The 23,156-nt window shown below is 24.6% G+C and overlaps 1 protein-coding gene across 3 annotated transcripts in view; it reads left to right on the top strand.

Moving 5' to 3' along the window:
- LOC119688114 (mitochondrial carrier protein Rim2) overlaps positions 1 to 19,619 on the top strand; it is a 46,341-nt gene extending 26,722 nt beyond the window's left edge. Inside the window, exons 2-7 of one of the 3 annotated variants that reach the window (XM_038102764.1) lie at positions 11,391 to 11,610; positions 15,283 to 15,353; positions 16,795 to 16,926; positions 16,996 to 17,269; positions 17,330 to 17,547; positions 19,351 to 19,619. In XM_038102764.1, coding sequence (XP_037958692.1) covers positions 11,391 to 11,610; positions 15,283 to 15,353; positions 16,795 to 16,926; positions 16,996 to 17,269; positions 17,330 to 17,547; positions 19,351 to 19,477 — 1,042 coding nt within the window. In that variant the 3' untranslated portion in view covers positions 19,478 to 19,619. Of the gene's footprint in view, positions 1 to 11,390; positions 11,611 to 14,967; positions 15,176 to 15,282; positions 15,354 to 16,794; positions 16,927 to 16,995; positions 17,270 to 17,329; positions 17,548 to 19,350 lie in introns of those variants that run through there. The other 2 variants (XM_038102765.1, XM_038102766.1) reach the window with 2 other exon arrangements.
- Positions 19,620 to 23,156: the final 3,537 nt, after the last annotated feature.

Raw genomic sequence — 23,156 nt, forward strand, 5'->3', positions numbered from 1 at the left:
GTTGAACAGTAGTATCAGCTTGGATTAGCTTTTGGAGAAAATAAAAATAAACTAGTGTGACATGTTATTTTAGTATAGAGTCTTCAATTTTTCGTCAAACTGACACTTGGGGTTTCAATGAGCTGCCATCATATGTCAGACGTCTAACAACTAAATGAGGAAACTGAGATTCGAGATGAGATGAGATGAAAATACGCTCATAATAAAATATTGTATGAAATGATAGAGTCCCCGCATGTCGTAAACACACCGACAACTTATACAACTAGAGATCCATTTCTGACATACACTATTGACGAGTTTATCATATATTGAAATACATAAGTTGATAAAATTAGCGTCCTCAAAAGTCTCCTTGACAGATTAAATCTGAATTTATTTACTCAAGTTTAATGTAATGTAAATTTTTATTATTCATACAATGCATGCAGCTGCTTAAGCGATTTCGGTAAAAATTACGCGATGTTTTGAAAATAATTTGCAATTTGGTGCGATTTTAAACTTCCTCATTCAAGGTCCACACTTTCTATCTACCCCTTTGAATGCATAAGTAAAATGGAATAAATATACATATTAAGATTTCGAATCACATTAATTTTTTTCACGCAATAAATTTTTGTAAATGAATGTTTTTCTTTAAATAGAAAATTTTATTTAATTGCATAAAGAATTATAAATTTATTTGTATAATTCAAGTTCAATATTTATAAAAAAATAAATGATGGCCTATATAACGTTCAGCTGTGAAATGGCGTTAATAGTGAAAGGTGGCAAGTACATCTTATTTATTGAAAATAAAATACAATATAATAAACAGAAAGTAAAATGTTGTGTCAATATAGAGATTTATAGTAGCTATAAATTAATGCATTCATTAAATGAAAAATTATTTTTTTCTTTAATTTTTTTTGTTTACATTAGCTGGCACTTTGTTACTGCTGCTGTTGTTATTTTATAAAAACTACAGCTGAGTTGAGCATACTTGTCAAAATAATATTGTCGTCAAATTTCAAATCTCTGTATATTGATAATATAATAAAATATTCGTATGCATTACGTAGTAAACTTTATCACTATACTAAGTCATGTAGCTAGTATTCAATTAAGCACAAATATGTTAGCTAACAGCACTAGAAACGAACAGAAATGTGAATAGCATGCTAAAAGCACCAAAACCGGACGGGACAATGCGTACAAATGTGCTGATATACTTAAAAACATATAAAAATATATTTAATAAATGTTTTTAATGTTAAAATATTATATTATAAAATATAAATCAAAAAAAAGAATTCGTACGTTATCAAATTATATATTAAAAATATAAAATTGCATATAAAGTATAAAATTAATACTATCACTAGGATAATACATGTAGACATTGGTCTATTTAGTTCATATATATATATTAATATAAGCAAAAGTCAAAGTGCCAGCTGGTAAATAATACCCAAAAATATTGAAAAATTAAATATAAACAAAGCAAAAATATTAAAAAATAATTTCAAAAAAAAAATTCTATCAAAAACGTTTCTGCGAACATGTTCAATGTTTTAATAAAATCTTTACTTTAGATGTAGGAGACCTTTCTGAGACCACTTTCTTATTACTTCGGGAACGTTCCAGTTTTTCTTAACTTCTTGCTATCTTCTTTGCTTCCTATTAGCCTGCGTCCAGATTTCCATATTATCTTAGCTTACTAACGCTCTTCTGCGTACATGCATTTTTGGTTCTTAGTACATGGTAAGCATGAATCTCTCTACAGCGTTCGCTTTGCAGTTTTTTATTTACGATATTTTCTGCAGTGCAATCTCCGACATAAGTGTTTTATTTGAGTTATATTTTATTGAAACATAAAAATATGAATTGAGAGAATTATCATATTAAAATATGATAAAATAATTCTTTATACCAACCAATAGTTCAATTTTTAATGATTTTTTTATAGATAGATCTACATAAATATAAAGATTACTTAAATTATAATCAAACCAGATAATCATGTGACAAACTGATCTGAAATTATTAAGAAAACAGGTGCTAACGTATCGCATAACTCAAAAATTGTTCACATTAAATTGATTTACAAACATTTATTAAATTAAATAAATATTAAATTATTCTCACATGAATAATGGATCAATACTGCAACAATATAATTGAGACAGCTAATAACAATATATGTTATATAGTTACCGGTTAACCGGTTTCAGAGTATGTTAATTATTTTATAAATAGAAAATTTCACTTAAATGACAACTGCGAAATACGTTTTAAGAAGCTTAAATAAAAATATTTATAAAACAATTTATAAAAATATAATATATGTATGTAAAAATACTCGTATATATTCGTTTATAATAACATGGAACAATACGTCATTATAAAAATTTTAAAATATTTTATATTGATAAATTATAAAAAATAATACTTAAAAATTGTAATTAACATACTTACACCAATAATTATTAATAAACAATTAATTTTAATATAATCACTTTAAATATAATCATACACTTAGCAATTTTATTTATATATATGTTTAAACTATAAAGCTATACATATATATATTTTATATTTATTAAATTATAATGACGATTGTTAATAGCAACTAACGCTTAAACAAGTTATATAATAATTTTTTTATATTTTATAATATTTTTATATTTTTATATTTTTATATTTTTATTTATTATATTTATAATATTAAATTATTATATTTGATAATATTTTAATTAATAATTATATTATCATTATTATTATTATCATCATTATTATAAATACTATAATATAATATTATATATTAATATTATTGTATTTACAATAAAATACACAATAATATTTAATTAATATTTAGTTGCAAATTATAGTTTATAAATAAATAATTTATAAATAATAATTTGTATGTGAATAATTTATATACAAATAATTTTTAAACAAGATTTAATACATTGCATTTAAATAATAACTTAAAAATATATATTTTATAAATTAATAATAATAATTATATAATAATCATTATGAAATAATAATTATATAATAATAATTAACAAGTAAATAATTATGAGTGTATGATTTATAAATAAATAATTTATAAATAAAAAATAAAATAATAAAAAATAAAACAAATAAAAAATTATAAGTAAATAATTCACAAATAAATCATTTATTAATAATACTTTATAAATAATAGTTAACAAATAATTTAATTAATAAAAATATTAAATATATTTAAACAATATAAAAAAAATAATGTAAGAATAATTTTTAAAAAATTTCTAATTAAAATTTTTAAAGAATAATATACTATATTGCAATAATAATTAATTGTTATCATAATAAATAAATTGCAATTTATAAAAATAATTTGTATTAATAATTTAGGATAATAATTTATATTGGAGAAATATTTAAATATAAATATTCTATTATATGTAATTTTAATATAATATAATAATTTATAATATTACTTTGTAATAATAATTTATCAGTTGGTTATTTTAAGTTCAATATTTTTCTTTATTTAATTATATGATTTATAATTTTCATATTTATTTATTATTTAATATATATAATATATCTTTTTTTTTCGCCTTTTACTAATAAAACAACAGTACTTTGTCATTGAGAATGACTTCATTATTTCTTAAATTAAATCCATAATTCGTCACTTCTCACAATTTCCTACAATTCTTTCAAAGTATCGCATTTCTCGGGCGATACTTCCTTGTCTTCCTTGTGTTTTTGTTAAACTGTCTGAGATCATTTTTAGAACTAGTGTCTAAACCAACCTTAATACCACAGTATGTCCTTTGACAACCTCTTCCCTTATTAGTTTTGCTAGCATCAAGGTTTTTTTTGGGATAACGATAGCATACCATCACGATTTTGGGATGACCTTCATGAATTTTTATTTCAGCGAACGATGTCGGCGATCAAATTAGTTATTCCAGCGTCATAGTTATAAAATATGAAGCTTTTTATGGACAAAAGTGAAAGTAGTTCTATGGATTAAATTTTTGTCTTGATGATGTATACAGCGACGAAACTCTATACATACATAGTTCGGAGTGTTATGATCGTTATATGTGTGTTATGAAGTTTACATGAAGATATAGAAATCTTAAGGTCAGTTATTATATTAGTCTAATTTGGGACCGACATCAATCGAGATTTCAAAAAATCAAAAAATCTGTTCTTGCCTATAAGTGAGTTATTATATAAGTGAGTTCTAGCTGTTATCATCGTTATATGCCTGATACAAAGTTTACATGAAGATATAGGTCAGGTCAGTTAAGATGATTAAGGTTTAGGACTTAAGGTCAGTTGTTGTATTAGTCTAACCTGGGGACCTGACTTCATTAGCTAAACATAATTTGTTTTCACATATGTATTTGAGAGACTTGTTAAACAACTATATAATTCTTGTTATTTTATACCTTATGAGACAGAAAAATTTATATAAATAAATAGAATATATATTCAAAATTTAATTTTAAGTAGAATAAACTTTAAACTCGTTCTAAGCATTACTTTTTTTACTTATTATATTAACCAAAGATGGGTGTACCGTATATGGAACAGTTCAAAAATACATTTAGAACAACGCATTTGTAAGTCACTGTATTTAAAGTGAATAAAATAAAAAATTTATTGATATATTGTGATATATGTATATGCATATATATTGGAAATGCATATACGTAGATTATTTTAATTTGTGAATTTAATTAGTAAACTGTTAATTTGATAAATTATTGCAATTATCATGAAAAAATGCTAATTTCTCTTTAAATAAAATTAAATCGCATTATTCGTTTCATTAATGAAAGAATGACGACTAAACCCAAATTAATGAATTGCTTCTTCTCAAATTATGCAAATTAACAAATATCTGTGATTTTACCTGTAATTGAGTCGAAGGAATTTTGAGATTACTTGTGATTTAAATAAATCTCATCAGTGGCTGTTAAAATGACAGTTTTTATTATCTAGAAATGAAGTCGTAGATTCAAAAGTATAAAAATAATTGGAAAATAATTTACTTGCAAATAAAAAATATTCTTTTGGGTCCGTTAATTTGTAATACATTCTGACATAGCATATATAAATTATTATTATTATTGTAAGAGGAACCGTCGGGTCTATTGTGCCCCTTCTGGATTTAGAGTAGGCTTTAAGTCCTGTTGCGTTAATAAAACGTAGTATAGAATCTACTTAACATAGCATATATAAAACAATATATCAAAAAAATATTTACGATATTATTCTTAATTTAATAGATTAGTTGAAATAGAATCGAATTAAGAGAACTGTTTTACATATTTTATAATAATTTTCTATTTATAATATGGGTATCTTACTTAATTTATTATTGTTCATATATATAAATAAATATTTCTTCTGTTTTTTTTTTTAATTAATTATTTTTATTTGATTCATAGCAGATTCTGATTTGATTGCCCTTTGTGTAATAAAAAGAGTCAAGTTTAAGCATTCAACAAATATTTGAATTACGTAGTAAATTTATAGCATTAATTGAAATTGATGAATAAATTATTTATCTAAATTATGCGTAAAAAATTGCAATATATTTGATTTAAAAATAGTTTTATTCTAATATTATTATTTTTAAAACACACTTACATACCGGTTTGTTATCGTGATTAAATAATTTTGCGTTTTTAAAATTGATAAAAAAAATACGATTATTAGTGCCTAAAATGTCTACTTAAAAGAGGTTAACTATAAATTAAAAATATCAAACATATATTTTCTAATATTTTCAAAATACCTACGTATTTTCGCTAGTAGAACTAATAATATTGGAATCAATGTGAAAAAATTTTTTTTAGTCACATATAAGAATATGTTAGTGTTGGGTTGGGGAAAGGGTATGAGATGTTACTGTTTTTTTTATTTTTTTAAAATAAATTTAGTTTATAATTTTTATGTCATATGACAAGAAATGTTTTCTACAAACAATAGTGTTTAAATTTGAAAAAACAACAATTTATAATAGTTAAGTTAATTTATATAGCTGTTGTTTATGTAATAATTTTTAAAATAGTCCGGTAAGTGCAATTGCTGTTCACGGATAAATAATAAAAAATGATGAAACTATCAATGTAAACAATGCAATTTAAGATAACATTGTTTTTGTGTTTTAATATAAAAATCTATGATCTTAATTAGACAGAGTGCATATCTGCCACTTCGCTCTAAAACGCCATGTCCGGTTTAAATAAATAGAGTAAATAATGATTACCCACCACATATATATTACTTACAATAAACTATTGACATTGTAGCAGTGGAAGAGCGCTTCTAAGTTAGATAGATTGTGTCGACAACGATGCAAAAGATGTAAATAGAGGACGGACTTAATATATTGTACTCTTGTTAAAATGTTGTTAATAGGAATACAGTTGGCAATTATAGAATTATAGAATGAATGCTATAATACCTTGTTAACGTTACTGCTTTCTGCTTTCATTATATATAAGATAAATGTAGTATTTTAAAATACCAGCGTATTAAAAAATATTATAATAAATATAGTGTATTTTATTGATTGCTTTCTTTATTGACATATTTAATTGCAAGACACAGCCTTTGTTATAGTATCTCCCAAGCAATATTTCTTTCCCCTTCCATTATCTTTTCCATAGTGTAATGTTGGTTTTGTCCTGTATAAAAGCTTTAGTAAATGTCAGATAATTACCTTTGTTCCTGTAAATCAATAAACTCATATCGACACAAATATTTTTATCATAAAAGTACAATTTATTTATTTTCCACACCTTGAAAAAGTCAATATTAATTTCAACAATTGCATACATTATAACATATTTATAAATTGTGAAATACTACAAAAAAAAAATAGAGAATCCAAGTACCACTTTCTTTTTTTCAGTAATACATTCAGTCGACTTGTCATTTAAAATGAAAATTATTTTTCTAGTTTGCTTTAAACTATTAGTTTAAATGCAATAAACTGTGGAGTGATATCTAAGTGATGTCTAATTATATATTATATCTACCTTGAAGTAAGTACTATGCATTAGAGTTTTGTTTTATAACCGTTACAATTATTAGTGTAGCATTTTTACTATGTTTTTTCTTTAGTTGTTGGTTGCGTATGTTTACTGCATCGCATTATACTATAATTATTGTATATAATATCACCAACTCACTCTATATCAAAACTGCAATACTATAAAAATCATTAGGTTACCGCAATTTATATTGCTTAGACGATACATTCTCTGTTTCACTAAACTACTTTCCTTAAAGTATTCAGTTTTTATGGTACTTACATTATTTTTTATGACAAGTACATATAAACTTAGTAAATTAATTACTATTTAGTTTTCATACAAGCGATGATTTATCGTCACAACGTAGATAATTTTATTAGACATTAAACTGCTTTCTTGTAAATTTATTATTATATTACTTTTTGTGCTCGTAAAAGTGTTAAATTTATTTGAAGGAGTAAAATTTGTAAAAATAATAACTAAATAATAGAGTTATATATATTTACTTTTTATGTGTGTAGGTAGCTTCTTTTAGGTTCTAATATTATCATTACAATTTAAGCTTCCAGCATTCCAATGCCATATATCTCATTATGATACTCTTGGGGTACAGATTTATCTAAACCTTTCCAACTACTTTTAATTATTTCACTACATTAGCTTATATGTATCTTCCACTATATATCAATACTTATTCCAACTACTTTTTATTATTTCACTATATTAGCTTATATATATCCTCTACATATATTAATACTCATTATAATACCATTGAGATATAGATTTATCTTAACCGTTCCAACTACTTCTTATTATTCCCCTATATCTTATATATATCTTCACTATACCACTTCTTATACTTATTCTTTGACTGCAGCCTATATCGATAATTGAAAAACTTCACTCCATCTTAACAGATGAAGAGAAATGAGCACTTGTAGGCAGACTAAACTCATAATACTGAAACCGCTGAAAACAGGGAAGCGATAAAAGTACTTAGCTATACGCGGAGCACCCTAAGCTGGCTGATCTCATTGATTACTGGATATGGAAGCTTCAAGTATCACCTAGAATAGATAACTCTTGTTGAGAAAGACAATTAAAGACTATGTCTAGAAGAAAAGGAGACAGTGGTGCATATATTGTACCAATGTCCAGGTGGGGATGACTGTCTTGGGATACCATTGGGTAGGTGATGACTTGGCAGGCAACCTCAAGCTAAATGAGCTGCTTGCAACAACAAGAGATGTAGTTATGCGAACGAAAACCACTCTAGCTTTAATTCAATAACGACATCCGAGAATTGAAGGACGAAAAAGGATCCAAGTCGTTTCGTAGTCTACTTTGGCTAATCCTTCATTTTAGTGAAGGTGTGGAAAGTGGAAATCTTTTAAGAAGTTAATTTTCTGCCTAAAGAAAACTACCCCACCCATAAGTTTACTGTGCGCAGTAGACTTACCTCTTTAAGGAGGTGTCAGTTCTTATTAACCATTTGATCTATATGTGGAAAGAGTGTCCTAAACTAACTCGGACAGTTTAAAGATTTTGGTAAAATTTAATATATATAGTAGTTCAAAATTTGACTTCATTCGATTCGATCAAAGAGATACTGAATTCGATTTCTTGCAATCACAGCGCTCAAACAGTTTTATATAGTATTATATACATATATATTGTACACTATAGAAATAAGTGTCAATATTCAATTACTGATAATATCACATTATTTGTTAGTACTTTCTATTAGTATTAAATTATAGTGAATAATTTTATAATGATAAAACCTTATTTGAATAAATTGACAAGTTAAATGTTTGATCAATAAAATTCGTTTATATTCTTGCTCAAGGACTTAAGAAGGAAAAACTATTAAATTTATAGATTTTATACAAAGAATAACTTCTGGAAAAGTTGTCGAAATTTATCAGTTTTTTTTGCAAAACATGAAATAAAAAAGTATTTCATAACTTAAAGAAAAATCATTCATAATGACTGTGATTATAATAATACAATAATGACAATTAATTTGTATCAGTTTTGAAATATGTGTTTAAATTTTAAAAATAAAATTAAGTCCGCGATTAATAAACAAAATCCGCTTTTCACCAGTTAAATGACTCCAACTGATAACCTTAGATTAGAGAAATGGTAGCATGAGTATTCGATTTCCAATTTTTGCTGCCTACTATCTGCTAATGCCTTGGTCGGCCTTATGCATACGAGTATATATGGTATTATAATTATCATTAATCGATTTCATTACAAAAAATCTGAGCAATCATTATATTGAAATGTTCTGGCGTAAATGTGATATATATAATTTCGTAATAATAAAGATTTTCATTTTTAAATAACAGAACAGTGACTTATTTTCTTCTTGACAACAAAGAACATTTTTGATGTACTCATTAAACAATAAGAATTTTAGCTCTCAGTTCTTTCAAGTAGGTATATATTTTTAGACTAAATTTGTCAAAATCAAGTTAATTTTTTTTTTGTTTTTTTTTAAATATAATGATTTTTACTGAGATAATTATTCTGGATTATGCAAACCTGTACATTAGTCAGTTTAATTTAAATCTGCTTATATGTATATGTATAATAACTTTTTGTATACAAATATACAAGAGTGTTGTATATTTTACTTTATATTAAATTAATTTTTAACGTCCATTTTAACGAAGAAAATTAAATTCTTAATATAAACTTATTCTTAATAAAATTGATCTCAATAAAGAAGTTTTATCGAACAGTAGAGAATTGCAACAACAAAAGTTTTTATTACTTTTAATTAAATGAATTTTTGGAATTAATGCTATAATTATTCATCATAATTACCCATCATCAGTCGTCTTGGAATTATTTTTTATATTTAATTATTCGTAAATAATTTATTGAGATTGCAAGAACCAAATATTGAACTCGTACCCTGCCAAATTTAAAGCTCAGAGTTAGTGTTCATTAGCCAACTGACCCAAAGTCGTACTTAACTTGTATGTTTAAACTGGAAGTTTTTAAAATCATAAACCACCTTTAGAATAATTGAAATAATTAATTATATTTTTATTTTTAATTGTTAAATTTTGCTTTAGATTCATGTTTATAGTATATATTATATTATGTATATAAAAATTTAACTATCGGATAAGGAACTTACTAATGTTCTGTTTTTTTGGTACTTTATTATACCCAATCTTCTTATTCCTACCACTTCCTACTTAATAGATACAGTTCTATTGTGTGAGTTGTTAGATTAGTATATAACACATGTTAATATATGCTATATAAATATATATCAAAGAACTCATATATTTGTATTCCTCAACATAGTCTTCCTTTAGTTTGATGCATTTAGTATCATATATTTTCATAAGAAAATCATTGTAATCAACAACTTTGAAGACCTCAAAAACTATATAAAATGCAGTACAAATAAAAAATATTAATAATAATAAAAACTTTACTAAAAAAAATTTTTATTAAACCAACAAATACTAAAACTCAAAAAACAATTATTTTTCAATTTGAAATTTTCATTATAACCTCAGAGTCTTTAAGGCATATGGGTCTTTGACCCGATTTGCAAATGAGTCACATTTATTTAAAGAAGTACTTGCTTGTGTAAATCAACACTTAGGTATTTTTAAGTGTCGATTTTAACCTGGTAAAATGCGTTATACCGAGAAGTCGAGCGAGCTTGAATTGATAATAATATACAGAATACAGACCATAGATCAACATATGTTAAGAGTTGATTTACAAGTTAGTAGCCGAAAAGAGAGGATCAAAGAAAATGGACGTTCAAATTAATGTGCAATAGATCGAAGACGTTTTCGATATAATTGAAATGAATAAATGAGGAACTGTTAAAATTGAACAAATATAAAAAAAATTCAGTTTAAAAAAATTGTTTTGCCCTCTTCTCTCAGTCTAGGTTCCTCTCTATATCTATATGGAGAACATGGTAGTCTTAGTAGTATCCAACCCCAACAAACAACGTCAGACGATTGATTTATTTATTGCGTACAAAAATATGTTGTTGAAAATGCTTTACTATCATCGTCAGCAATATCAGATCCGTTCCTTAGCCAGCATCTGTGTTGGCAATGACAGCAGAAAATTTTTTTGGCAACATTTTAATTTGTTGTGGCGTCCGTTTTTATTTTTAGTATCTTGATAATATTCATTGAAAATGTTTAATTTAACTTTTTCAATTTTTCTTGAGTGACTTGCGTAATTTACTGTGTTTAGATAATATTTTTCATTACATACAATTAACATTATGATTTTATTTCTCTGATAATTGCAATATATTGCACTATAATTAAATTAATTAATTTTTTATTTCAGAACTGCTGGCACAGTTAGTGCTATCGTAACATGTCCACTGGAAGTTGTAAAAACACGTTTGCAGAGTTCGACAGCTTTTCTAACACCTCCTCGCGGTAGTGATCCGCCAGGTTCATCGAATGGATCCTCCGATATGCTTAGACCCGAACAACGTCGTAAGCTGAGTACAACAATATTACGAAATAGATCGCAGCCACAGGTGATTGGGGGTGTTCGTAGGGTAGTACCAATTTTATAATATTTTTGGATTATATCGTAAAAAATTCTAAATTTTATTTTCTTTATATAAACTAAACTTAACTATCTTGAAGAGCTTTAATATTTTATAAAACTGAAAGCATAATTTCATTACCATTTAAGCTTTTATTGATTAATTCTTTTTAGAATATCTTTGAACTTCATATATATTTGTATATATTCTTACTTTTTACATCTAGAAGCTTTTATGTCATTCATCAAAATTTTTATATTTTCTTATACAGCATAGAATTTCATTAACCTAGTTTTACATAGAAACTGTCCTGACAAGATCTCTATATTAATAGGTATTAGAAAAAGATTATAGATGTGAACTTCATTAACAGGGATACAACTTCATATATATTTGTATATATTCTCAGTTATGTATATCACATTTAGAAGCTTTCATCTCATTCATTAAAATTTTTATTTTTCCCTCTATAGCATAGAATTTCAATAATTTAAATTTATATTGAAATTGTCCTGATAAGACCTCTTTACTTATAGATTTTTTTCATTAGAAAATTATTTCTTAATTAGAAAATTATTATAAATTAAATTAGAAAAATTATATTTCTTAAAATACATTTTTAAAATATAATATATATTTGTTAATATAGAAAAACAAAATAAGTAACTTGCTTATAGAAGACTGATATATTAGATTTTGTACCCGTGTTGTACTATGAGGTAGTATAATAGAATAATAAATCTATATATATACTACTTGAATAGCAATAATAAAAATATGTTATTATTTTTCCTTACTTTTTTTAATTAATATTTTTATACATATCTATAAGATATTTTAATACTAGAATGCAGCATTTAGATTTTTAAAATAAACATGCACTATATTATTCATTTTCTTCTTCAGAATACTCATGCATATTAATAACTATTATTAACGGTCTTTTTCAAAATGATTTTATGAATTATATACTAATGTTCCTGTAAGATAATCAAATAACTCCAATATTCCAAAATCCTTTTCGATGCTTTAATACTTTATAGTTTTCGAGCAGTAAAACTATAAAGTTTTTAAGTAAAATTATGGAAAAATTTCACAAAAGATTTTTATTGCAAAGAATCTATTTTTGAGGACATTAATAGTTTTAAAAAAAAGCACTATCTAAAATAATTTCTTCTTTAAAGTTAAAACAAAAACTCTGTCAAAATACAATAATACGTTAGTAATTGAACCTGGTCTTTACAAGTATCATTTGATATCATTTTTTTAATAGAACAAATGAAATTTTTTATAGAATTGCATTTCTGAAGATCGAAGAAATATGCATCATTTCGATCATTAGTTTCTTGTGAGCTCCAAACAATTATTTTTATGTTGAAAGATCTTGTATAGCGACCTTAAAAAATTCCCTTAATGGATTCAAAGTACAATTTTTCCAATATCAGTACTCTCTATTACTAGATGATCTCTCAAGTATTTCTCTCATTTGTGTTCATTCTTCTGCAAAATTACAAATTTTAATACATTGAAATCCCGGTTTCGTGATAATTTAGGTGCTAATTTATTCTATAGTGCCCTGCTAATTAGTCCTTAAAGCGATTTAAGTTAAGAATCTTAACAAGCGGTGTGTACTGGAATAGATTCCCAATTGTTTAAACAAAATCTGCTATATTTCTATTTTTTCGAAGTCACAATATGCAAGTAGTTAATCTGAATAAAAGTCTAGGTACGAACTGGAATATATATTATATATATAGATATGTGTAATTAATTAATTAATATGTTAATAATATATATTATTAATATTATACATATATATTAATAATATAATATGTGTATTAATAATATTATATATATATATATATATATATTAATAATATTAATATATTAATTAATAATAATATTAATATATAATTTAGATTTATTTTTACTTTGACAGAGACAAAAAGACTTATGTGGCTCATGGTTTATAAGCCGTAAGATTATGTATTTTCTATTAAAATTCTTTAATAAACCAATATTTAATTATTTATGATCAAAGTTATAAGTATTATGTTATATTGGGCTAATTGCTCAATTGCTCAAATTAGAGTCCGTAGGTAGCTCCATAACTAAATATACAAAATGTGTGATTTTTATTCATTATATGTAAAGTATAATTTTGACAATAACTAAACATCTGCAGAACTATATTTTAATAATATTTTTTATATGATGTGGTTGTCTCTGTTTTCCAATTCTATTGTAGTTGTTTATACTTTATCATCAGTGAAATTATAAATGGTGTAATCAAAAAGTAACAAGAATCTTAGACGCGCTGCATCTTGTTTGGAGAGTTGATTTTTTTTGGGTATTGGTTGCACTGTCAATAGTGCTAATGTCCCATGCAGAACAAAAAAACACCATGGGTGCGATCAAAGGTGTCTCAGTACTAGTCGTAAAAACTGACCAAAATAAATTTTCGAAGTAGTAAGCTGTAAGCGAACTTAGTTTGACTTTTTTGTTTAATTTTGAGCTGAAATTTAGTTTAAGTTTATTAAGCGAATGAGCTTGAATATATCAATTAGCGTGTTATTAGTCAAAACAAATAATATCTTTGGTGACAATTCTATGTCACAACCACGAGTTTATGAAGAAAGTATGCAAGACAAATATACATATTGTAGTTGTTAATAAAAGCATCGCCATTATAGAGATTCAAGAAGATATTGGAATATTATACAACCAATTCCAAAGTGATTTTGAGAAATGTTACGGGCAAGATATGAATGGCAGCAAAATTCGTTTTGAAAACTTGTTACTTATTCAATAGTTTGTGGAGAGATCCGTAACTTAACTGACATAACTACCCTCATCATCACTCTGTGACTTCTATTCATTTCCAAACTCAAAAAGATAAAATATTATAGGCGCATAAAAAATAAATATTAGAGATTTTCGTTACTTTTTGATCACGCATCGTATGTACATGGAGTTTATCATACAGAAATATATTAATTAAATAAATTACATATTCAGGGTCTTTCATGAAGTTAAAATAAATTTTATGACATTAATTCTATTCTAACAACTTCTATACTAATATTCTGAACAATTAATTGCCTCTTAAAAATTTAGACAATCTTGAAAAACATATATATTAACATACACTCTACACCTGCTTTTCTATAAATAAAGAAATTAGGTAATATATTGCAATAATATTTGATGTAGAAAATTGGTTTTAACTATATATATGGGTTAATTTTTTGTATAAATTATTATACCTTTTTGACACAATACATGTACATATATTATACGTAATTTTTATAATATATAAATTATTCCAAATCCAAAAATCATTTCAGCCAGTGCTGTTTTCCAATGTAAAATAAATCTACTAAGCCGAAGATCCTGACAGGCAACGTTTTTCATACAAATATAGAGTAGCGATGTAATACAATTGTTACTTTAAAAACCTTCCTGATATTTTCGCTTATACTCATATAATTTAGTATTGATTTTTCAGACCATTTATACCAATGTTAATAATAGAAATTTATTAAATTTAAGAAAGGAGATAAGACTTAAATGGGTAAATATATTTCTTCATACTACCATTATTTCTGCAATTAATTATATTGTTATATATTGTTTTTGGTTATCAACCTTTGATTAATAGTTTACTTAAACGTTTTTCAGATAATGGCCATTTCACATTGTGGTATCTCATCTACTTCGACGAAATCCATGAGCATCATACAGTGTTTAAGGTAATAAATAAAAAACCATAAACCATTTGCCGTAGCTTTAATATCCCTCAAACGGATTTATTTAGTATATATATATATATACAAATTTAGTTTAAACAACTTATATATGTATAACATATATATGTATATATATATATGTTTGACTTTTATTAAAAATATTAAGTGTAATTAATCCACAACTGTACACCTACAATTTTTAGTATCATAGGATTTAAAAATTCATTACTAAATATACTATAATATTCTTCATACAAGAACGTATGTCTTAACTTATACTTATATATTTTTAACATACACTCAGATATTAGCTTAGATTAATCTGCCTAGCTGTAAGCCGAATTATAATAGAACACATAGATCTATCGTTCTCTAGCGATGCTAGATATGGCAAGACCTTTATGTAAATATCAACTGAACATCTATTCAATTTTAACAAACTAATTTTATTAATAACAAAAAATTTTTTTTTATATATAAAATTATATCTTAAAATTTTTTCATATAGAGGTTTCGAACAGTAGTGAACTACAACAACAAACATTTTTTATTATTTCAATTCATTTAATTTTTGGCTGATCTTACAGCTGTTTCGGCCTAGGACGACTCACGTCTGTAATGGCCAACTAAGTAAAAAAGTTACTAAGTATATAGTATTGTCAAATACCCATCATCAATGGTCCTGGAAATATTTTTTATATTTAATTATTCGTAAATAATTTTTAAAACTACAAGTACTAAATGTTAAACTTGTACCCTGCCAAATTTGAAGCTCAGAGTCAATTCTTGGAACTTGCAGTTTTAAAAAATTATTAGCGAATAATCAAATAGAATTAATTCTAAAACCCTGTATGGTCAGCAAAAAATTGAATTGATTGAAATAAGAATTTTTTGTTGTTGTGATTCACTATTGTTCGAAAAATCTCTATTAAATAAAATCGTTTCTATTAAGCAAAATAGTTACTGCTGTTATAAACACTGAAGTGATTTACGAAGTAGACGGCAATATATGTGTAAATATTTTTTTAAAACTATATAAAAAATTTTTACACAAATTATTGAGTTTTGCTTTTAACCAACCTTAAGCCCGGTAAAAATAAAATTTACTAATAAAAAAAATAAATTTACTTTATAGTTCACTTTATATAACATATATGGAATACTGTGATTTGATTGTCATAATTTCTATAAATGTTGGCTCACAAAAAGCTCATATCAAAATTATTATTATTTACCTCAGTAACTGTAAGACTAGTTTGCATTAAAACATACAGACAAACAGGTATAAATCGCTCGATCGGTTCATTCTGTCCAACTGATCAAGCATGTATAAATTATGGAGTCTCAAAACTTTCTGTCCCTGCATTGCAAGCATTTTGGCAAATTTCCACACAGTTTGAAAAAGTTGTAAAAGTATTTATATATATTTTTTTTATATTTGTAGACATATAGTACAAAATGAAGGACCGCGTGCACTCTTCAAAGGTCTAGGACCGAATCTCGTTGGTGTGGCACCATCACGTGCTATATACTTTTGCACCTATTCACAAACAAAAAATATGTTAAACTCTCTGGAGTAAGTCGAAATTATTGTATATATCATTAATATTATTTAAATTAATCTGTTTTTCTATATTTCTTCTAGTCTTATACGATCAGACTCACCTCAAGTACACATCATAAGTGCTGCTAGTGCTGGTTTCGTTTCGTCTTCTATCACTAATCCAATTTGGTTTGTTAAGACACGTTTACAATTAGACTACAATTCCAAAGTTCAAATGACTGTTCGACAATGTATCGAACGTGTTTACGCACAAGGCGGTATACGCGCATTCTATAAGGGTATCACCGCTAGTTATTTTGGTATATGTGAAACTATGGTGCATTTCGTTATATACGAGTATATTAAATCGAAACTGGTATAGCACTAATGTAATTTCATAATGTTCTATAATCTTGTTAAATATGCACTTTTCCAGATTGAGGCCCGGAAGCAGCGTAAAAACGACGCAAAATCATCACGGGATTTTGTTGAATTTATGATGGCTGGTGCCGTTTCAAAGACTGTAGCTTCTTGTATTGCATATCCACATGAAGTAGCACGTACAAGATTGCGTGAGGAAGGAAATAAATATAATCGTTTTTGGCAAACATTACACACTGTTTGGAAGGAGGAAGGACGAGCTGGACTCTATAGGTTTGTTTTTCAAATTCTTTAGTAAATTTGTATATTTTTTTAAATTTAATTTGAAACTAATTTGAAATGAATATATTTTTTTTATTTTATCGTTTTAAGTTATTAATATTATTATTGTTATAATAATAAAACTTATAATAATCATAACCCCACCAAGCAAGCATGCAGACATGTTTTAATATCTTAGTTAATTTGAAAAATCTATTTATTTGGATTATAGCGTTTTTCTTAGAATCTTATCTCAAAACAAAATTGTAAAATACTGATAAGGTTTTATTAAAATATTTCTGTCTGGTTTATAAGTTTACCGCTAAAAATAGTAAATCAGTAAAGCAAGTCTAATCTCATTACTATTTTTGGTTTACAGATTATTGTAATAAACTGTATTAATACTTCTAAAATATTATCTGAAACAATAAATGAATAAGCAATAGGTTTTATTACGTTTTGTGATGATTTGATTAATTTGGGTAATTAAAGACGTACTTTGTTTAAAAGTTTTTTTTTTAAACAACTTTATTATATTTCATTCCTTATTTTCAATTATTACGCTAAATCGTTCTCTATTTCCTATCAACATAACTTTTAACTTTGCGATTGTATATTTATTGTAAATTAGGCATGCTTGAATTATAATAGGGTTGGTTTTACAGTACAAACACAAAGACAACAGTCTTCGATAACATCTAAAGATAAAGATAACATCTATACATCACATATATATTATCTTTATCTTTAGATGTTATTGAAGACTGTTGTCTTTGTGTTTGTAGATTTTATCTTTGTTTTCAAGTCCTCTAACAATCAAAGGTATTTGATTTGATTTTTACGATTTCTCTTCTTAACTATTCTGTGATACTATTCTCTTCATAGTTTATCTTGTGGTACTACCACGGGTCATTATATGAGCTCAAGTGATGTGTTTTGGATACAAGACCACCACTCCAACCTAACTTAACCTCCTTGATTAAAGAAATTAGTTTATTTTAAACTTTGTTTCGGGATTATCAAGTCATTCTTTAAATATAAACGTGGACTTACAGCCCTCCACATAGATGGAATATCCTCTTGGGATCAAGGTTGAGTCACAACAAGGTTTTCAATACGCCCCTGCCTAACATCTCCTAGGAAAAACGACGTTTCCACCATGCAGCAAGAACTGTCCTAGCTCAATAGAGACCAAGTTCTTGTCACGCATAAACAAGAATATTCTTAATGTGTGTTCAAATATAGTATAGAAGTCGAAATAGCTAAAATTCATGAATTCGAATACATTTCATGTAAGCAACAAAAAACTACTTTTGCCAAAACTAGTTTAATTTATTTTAAATATTTAAGCCTAAATTTTTATCCAACTTTTATATATATTTATTTCGTTAACGAAAATGCCAATTTATGCTTAAATTTGACACAATCATCGCAAATTTTGTGAAAACAATAAGTAACTTCCGCCCATATTGTATGCCCTATGACCTGTGGTTTCCAGAAAAAAATCTAGTGTCTTCATATTTTTAGGTTTATCAATAACTTTTTTAGGATACTCTTTCGAAGGATCTGTTTCTATAATTTGTTTGTGAGGGTGGTGAACGGTATTTGGCTGAAGAGTGGTTGAGGAGTAGCTCCGGGATCTAGTCTCGGCCGTTCTTAGAACTGCATAATACATCTTATAGATCATAGTGTATCATCACCCATACTTATAATAATAATAATAATAATAACAATCATATATTTTAGCTTAAATTTAATTCAGTTAAATATAATAATAATATTGTATTAATAATATTAATTATTTTTATATCATAGGGGCTTGGCCACACAACTTGTACGGCAAATACCGAATACCGCAATCATGATGGCAACATATGAAGCTGTTGTTTACGTATTAACACGTCGGTTTAATAACAAAGGCAACGAGTTCTACGACTTTTAGAAAATAATTATTTGATATATCATTTAATTGCCTAAACAATCAGCGTGCTAAAATATTAATATATATATAGTTTTAAGTAACAAAGTCAATGAGCGCAAGTTTTTTTTAGTATGAAAAGCGAACAGTTTACAAGAAAATCCAAAATTAATAATATAATTTTTAAATTTTAAGCAATATTAATTCTAAAAATTTTCCATTTTATTCATTTAAAACTTTTTTTTATATTACAAATATTTTTGTACTCTTATAATTATTTAAATTTATTATTAAATTTTTAAAGTAGTGCAAATAAAAACAACAAAACTGAATAAATTAAAACCAAAACGGAAATCAACTTTTTAAAATCTCAAGAGCTTATATTTAGTTTAAAAAAATTAAAATTTTATAATTAAGTATGTGGATTATTTACAAAATCAAAAAATGAATAATTTTAAATTATGAAAATGTAATTACACAAACAACAATCATATTACAATCCATATATTTGACTATAGCATTATATTATCTTAAATACATGTAACGTAACATCACCAGCAATGTATTAAAGCCTTAAGTGACTTACTCGTTATTATCATAATAGTTATAACAAAATAATTTTTTGTAAGAACTTATTCTTATTGTTAATTGTTGAAATGTTATATTGGAACGCACAAAAAACACTTACACATATAGTCACTTGTTATACAAGGACCTATATATATATATATATATATATATGTATGTATGTACGTATAGGTAAAGGCAAAACTTAATGCTTAAGTTAATTTTGGTTTTTGCGCAAATGAACTATATAAATATGTATGTTCATTAAACTAATGTATATTTATGCACTACTATTAAATAAAACTATAAATTCAGTTTACCAAATTTATTCAAAGATATGCAGTACAATTTAAAATTTATATTTGTTCTAAACCTAATACTTGTTTAACTTATTAGTTTTTCTTTTATATATATAAATATATATATACACTAATAAATATATAAACAATTTTTGTATTACTATTTTTATATTAATTTAAAAGCTTAATTACACAACACAGTACTGCAAGACAAAATAAATTAATATTAATACAGTTCTTTTTAAAAAAAATTGCTGCTCATATAATTTATGTGATCTTATTTAGACCTATAGGATGCTTATAGATCTAAATTTAAAACCCAAATTGTCCTTATTATATATTATTAAACAAAATAAATTATTTAAGCTAATAACGAGCAACAAAGAATATAAAATACAAAACAAATATATATATATATTGTTAAAAATAAAATTTAAAAATATTATTTATTTATACATTATAAATGCATATATACAAATATATATGATCGTATAAATAGTTTGTTGATTTAACTTCTTAATTAAACTAGTTATAATGGTTTTTGTATTAAAAATTATTTTACTTTTGTTGTAATTGTATACAAAAAAAAAAAAAAAATCAACAGTAAATGAATACGAAGCGTGAATGAAGAATATGTCAAATAGCACCAAAAGTATTTCAAAATTATAATAATATTTTAGTTTTATTGTTGAGCGATTTATATTGCAAATTAAAAATTTATTTATGTAAAGTGTGGTTTTTAATATATAAACAAATCTTTGTATGAATTATATACAATTAATGTAAAGTATAAAATAGTATAAATAATAGTAGTTTTATAAGTATAAAATCGTGGTTTTATAAATAAAAAATCGTGGTTTTATAAATATAAAACTAGTATGAATTCGTAGCTGAAAAAATATATCAAAGATAATTACATGTGGGAGCGTATATCATTAAATATTATTTTGCAACATTGCAACATTTTATTACAATTATTATTAATTTAGTATTTATTTTATTTATAACCTTAATTAAAACAAAAATTAATTTCATTAGTATATAGGATATTGCTTATTAAAATATATGCAATAATGTGATCTTTAAAAAATAACTATTACACCATTGATCTAGGAATTCCAGTTTATTTAAAAACTAAATTTGATTATGGTTTATAACAAAACTTTTCAAAATCTTTTAGAAATTCTTTTGACATATTCTTTAGGTTTTCGTTTTTATTAACTGAAAAAAAATTCATTTTTAAGTTGTATATTATAAATTAAATTAAAACGATTGTTAGTTTAACTATTATTTCATAATCGTATAATTATTTTTCTGTAAAAAAAATAAATAAAATAAAATAAAATTTTATATGTATATTATATATATATAATAATATAATACATATATTAAATATATATATATATATAAATAATATATATATATATATTTATATATAGTATATATATATATAATACATATATATATGTATATTGAATTAAAAAACAAAACAAATACATTATTAAAATAAAATATGTTTATAGCCATAGAGTGTTTGTAATGCAGTTTATAAAAAATATACAAATTTTAATATTTATATAAATTATATTTAGTTAATAGTTTTAATATAAAATTTTTTGTGGAAGTCAAGAAACTTTGGAAGCTTTAATGTTGATTGTTAATATTTGAAATAATTATGTTATTTGCCTTTAAATTTTACAATTCTAAGCAAATAAAAACAAAATTGTAGAATTCATAAAAAGAATGCACCATGTACATCTTTTAAATAACTATGAAAATAATTTCATTATAGTATTTTAATAACATTATTTTAAAGTAAATTTAAATAGTTTTTCTTTAATTTTTAAAAATAATGAAAGACTTGTGTTTGTTACTATATTAATTTTTTTTGTTGCCCTAAATAAATCTGATTTTAAAATTCAAAAATGAATATTAAACAATATTTTACTTGTTTAATACATCTAAACTAATTGATACCCTATATTGTTATAAGCTTTAATAACTGCATTATAAACATATTTTTAATAAGAAAAAAACAAAACCAACGAATTAAATATTTTTAAAATATTCACGTTAAAATAAGTATATATATATATATATATATATATATATTTAAAAACGAATTGGTATAACAAATTTAAAAGGCTGCTATTACTAAATTAAACTAGTTTATACAAGTTTGTAAATTAAATATAATATATAAAATTATAAAAAAAATTACTTTTTAAATTAAATAAAATGTTAAATTAATCAGTGAATAGTTTTTCGAGTTAGTTAAAGCACTTTTCGAAACTTTTGTGCGACTCTAAATAAAATCTGTTGACGATTAATCTGCAGTCAAAATATTTATTATAGTTTATAACCGATAAAATGTAGCATATATAAATTTTTGAAACATTTTTGTTTATATTTTCCAATTATTTATATATTAATTTACAATTGCGATATAAAACTTAGTTTAAGTATTTTGCTTTATTTTGAAGAAATAAAAATGAAAATAAAAAATCTTTAGTATTTATTAATTTGTTTTGTCATTAGTTCTGAATCGAAATTACTTGACAAGATGTTGGTATAGTTTCTTTTGAGAGTGGTGAACGGCACTTGGTTGACGAAATAGACGACTAGCTTCAAGACGTAGGCCTAACCGTTTCTGGAACCCTTTTCACACTTCCTTTACCCAACCATATTGTTACCCATGTATTTATATTTGTTATTGTTTTTGTGTTATCTATGTGATTGTATCTATCGGCTATTACAACAACAAACAATATGTACCATTTCAATTTATACCATTTCAATTTATACCATTTCATTTGAAAAATTTGGCTTTTTTTATC

Source organism: Teleopsis dalmanni, chromosome X (genome assembly GCF_002237135.1).
Source record: "Teleopsis dalmanni isolate 2A chromosome X, ASM223713v2, whole genome shotgun sequence".
In the NCBI taxonomy this organism is placed as follows: Eukaryota; Metazoa; Arthropoda; class Insecta; order Diptera; family Diopsidae; genus Teleopsis; species Teleopsis dalmanni.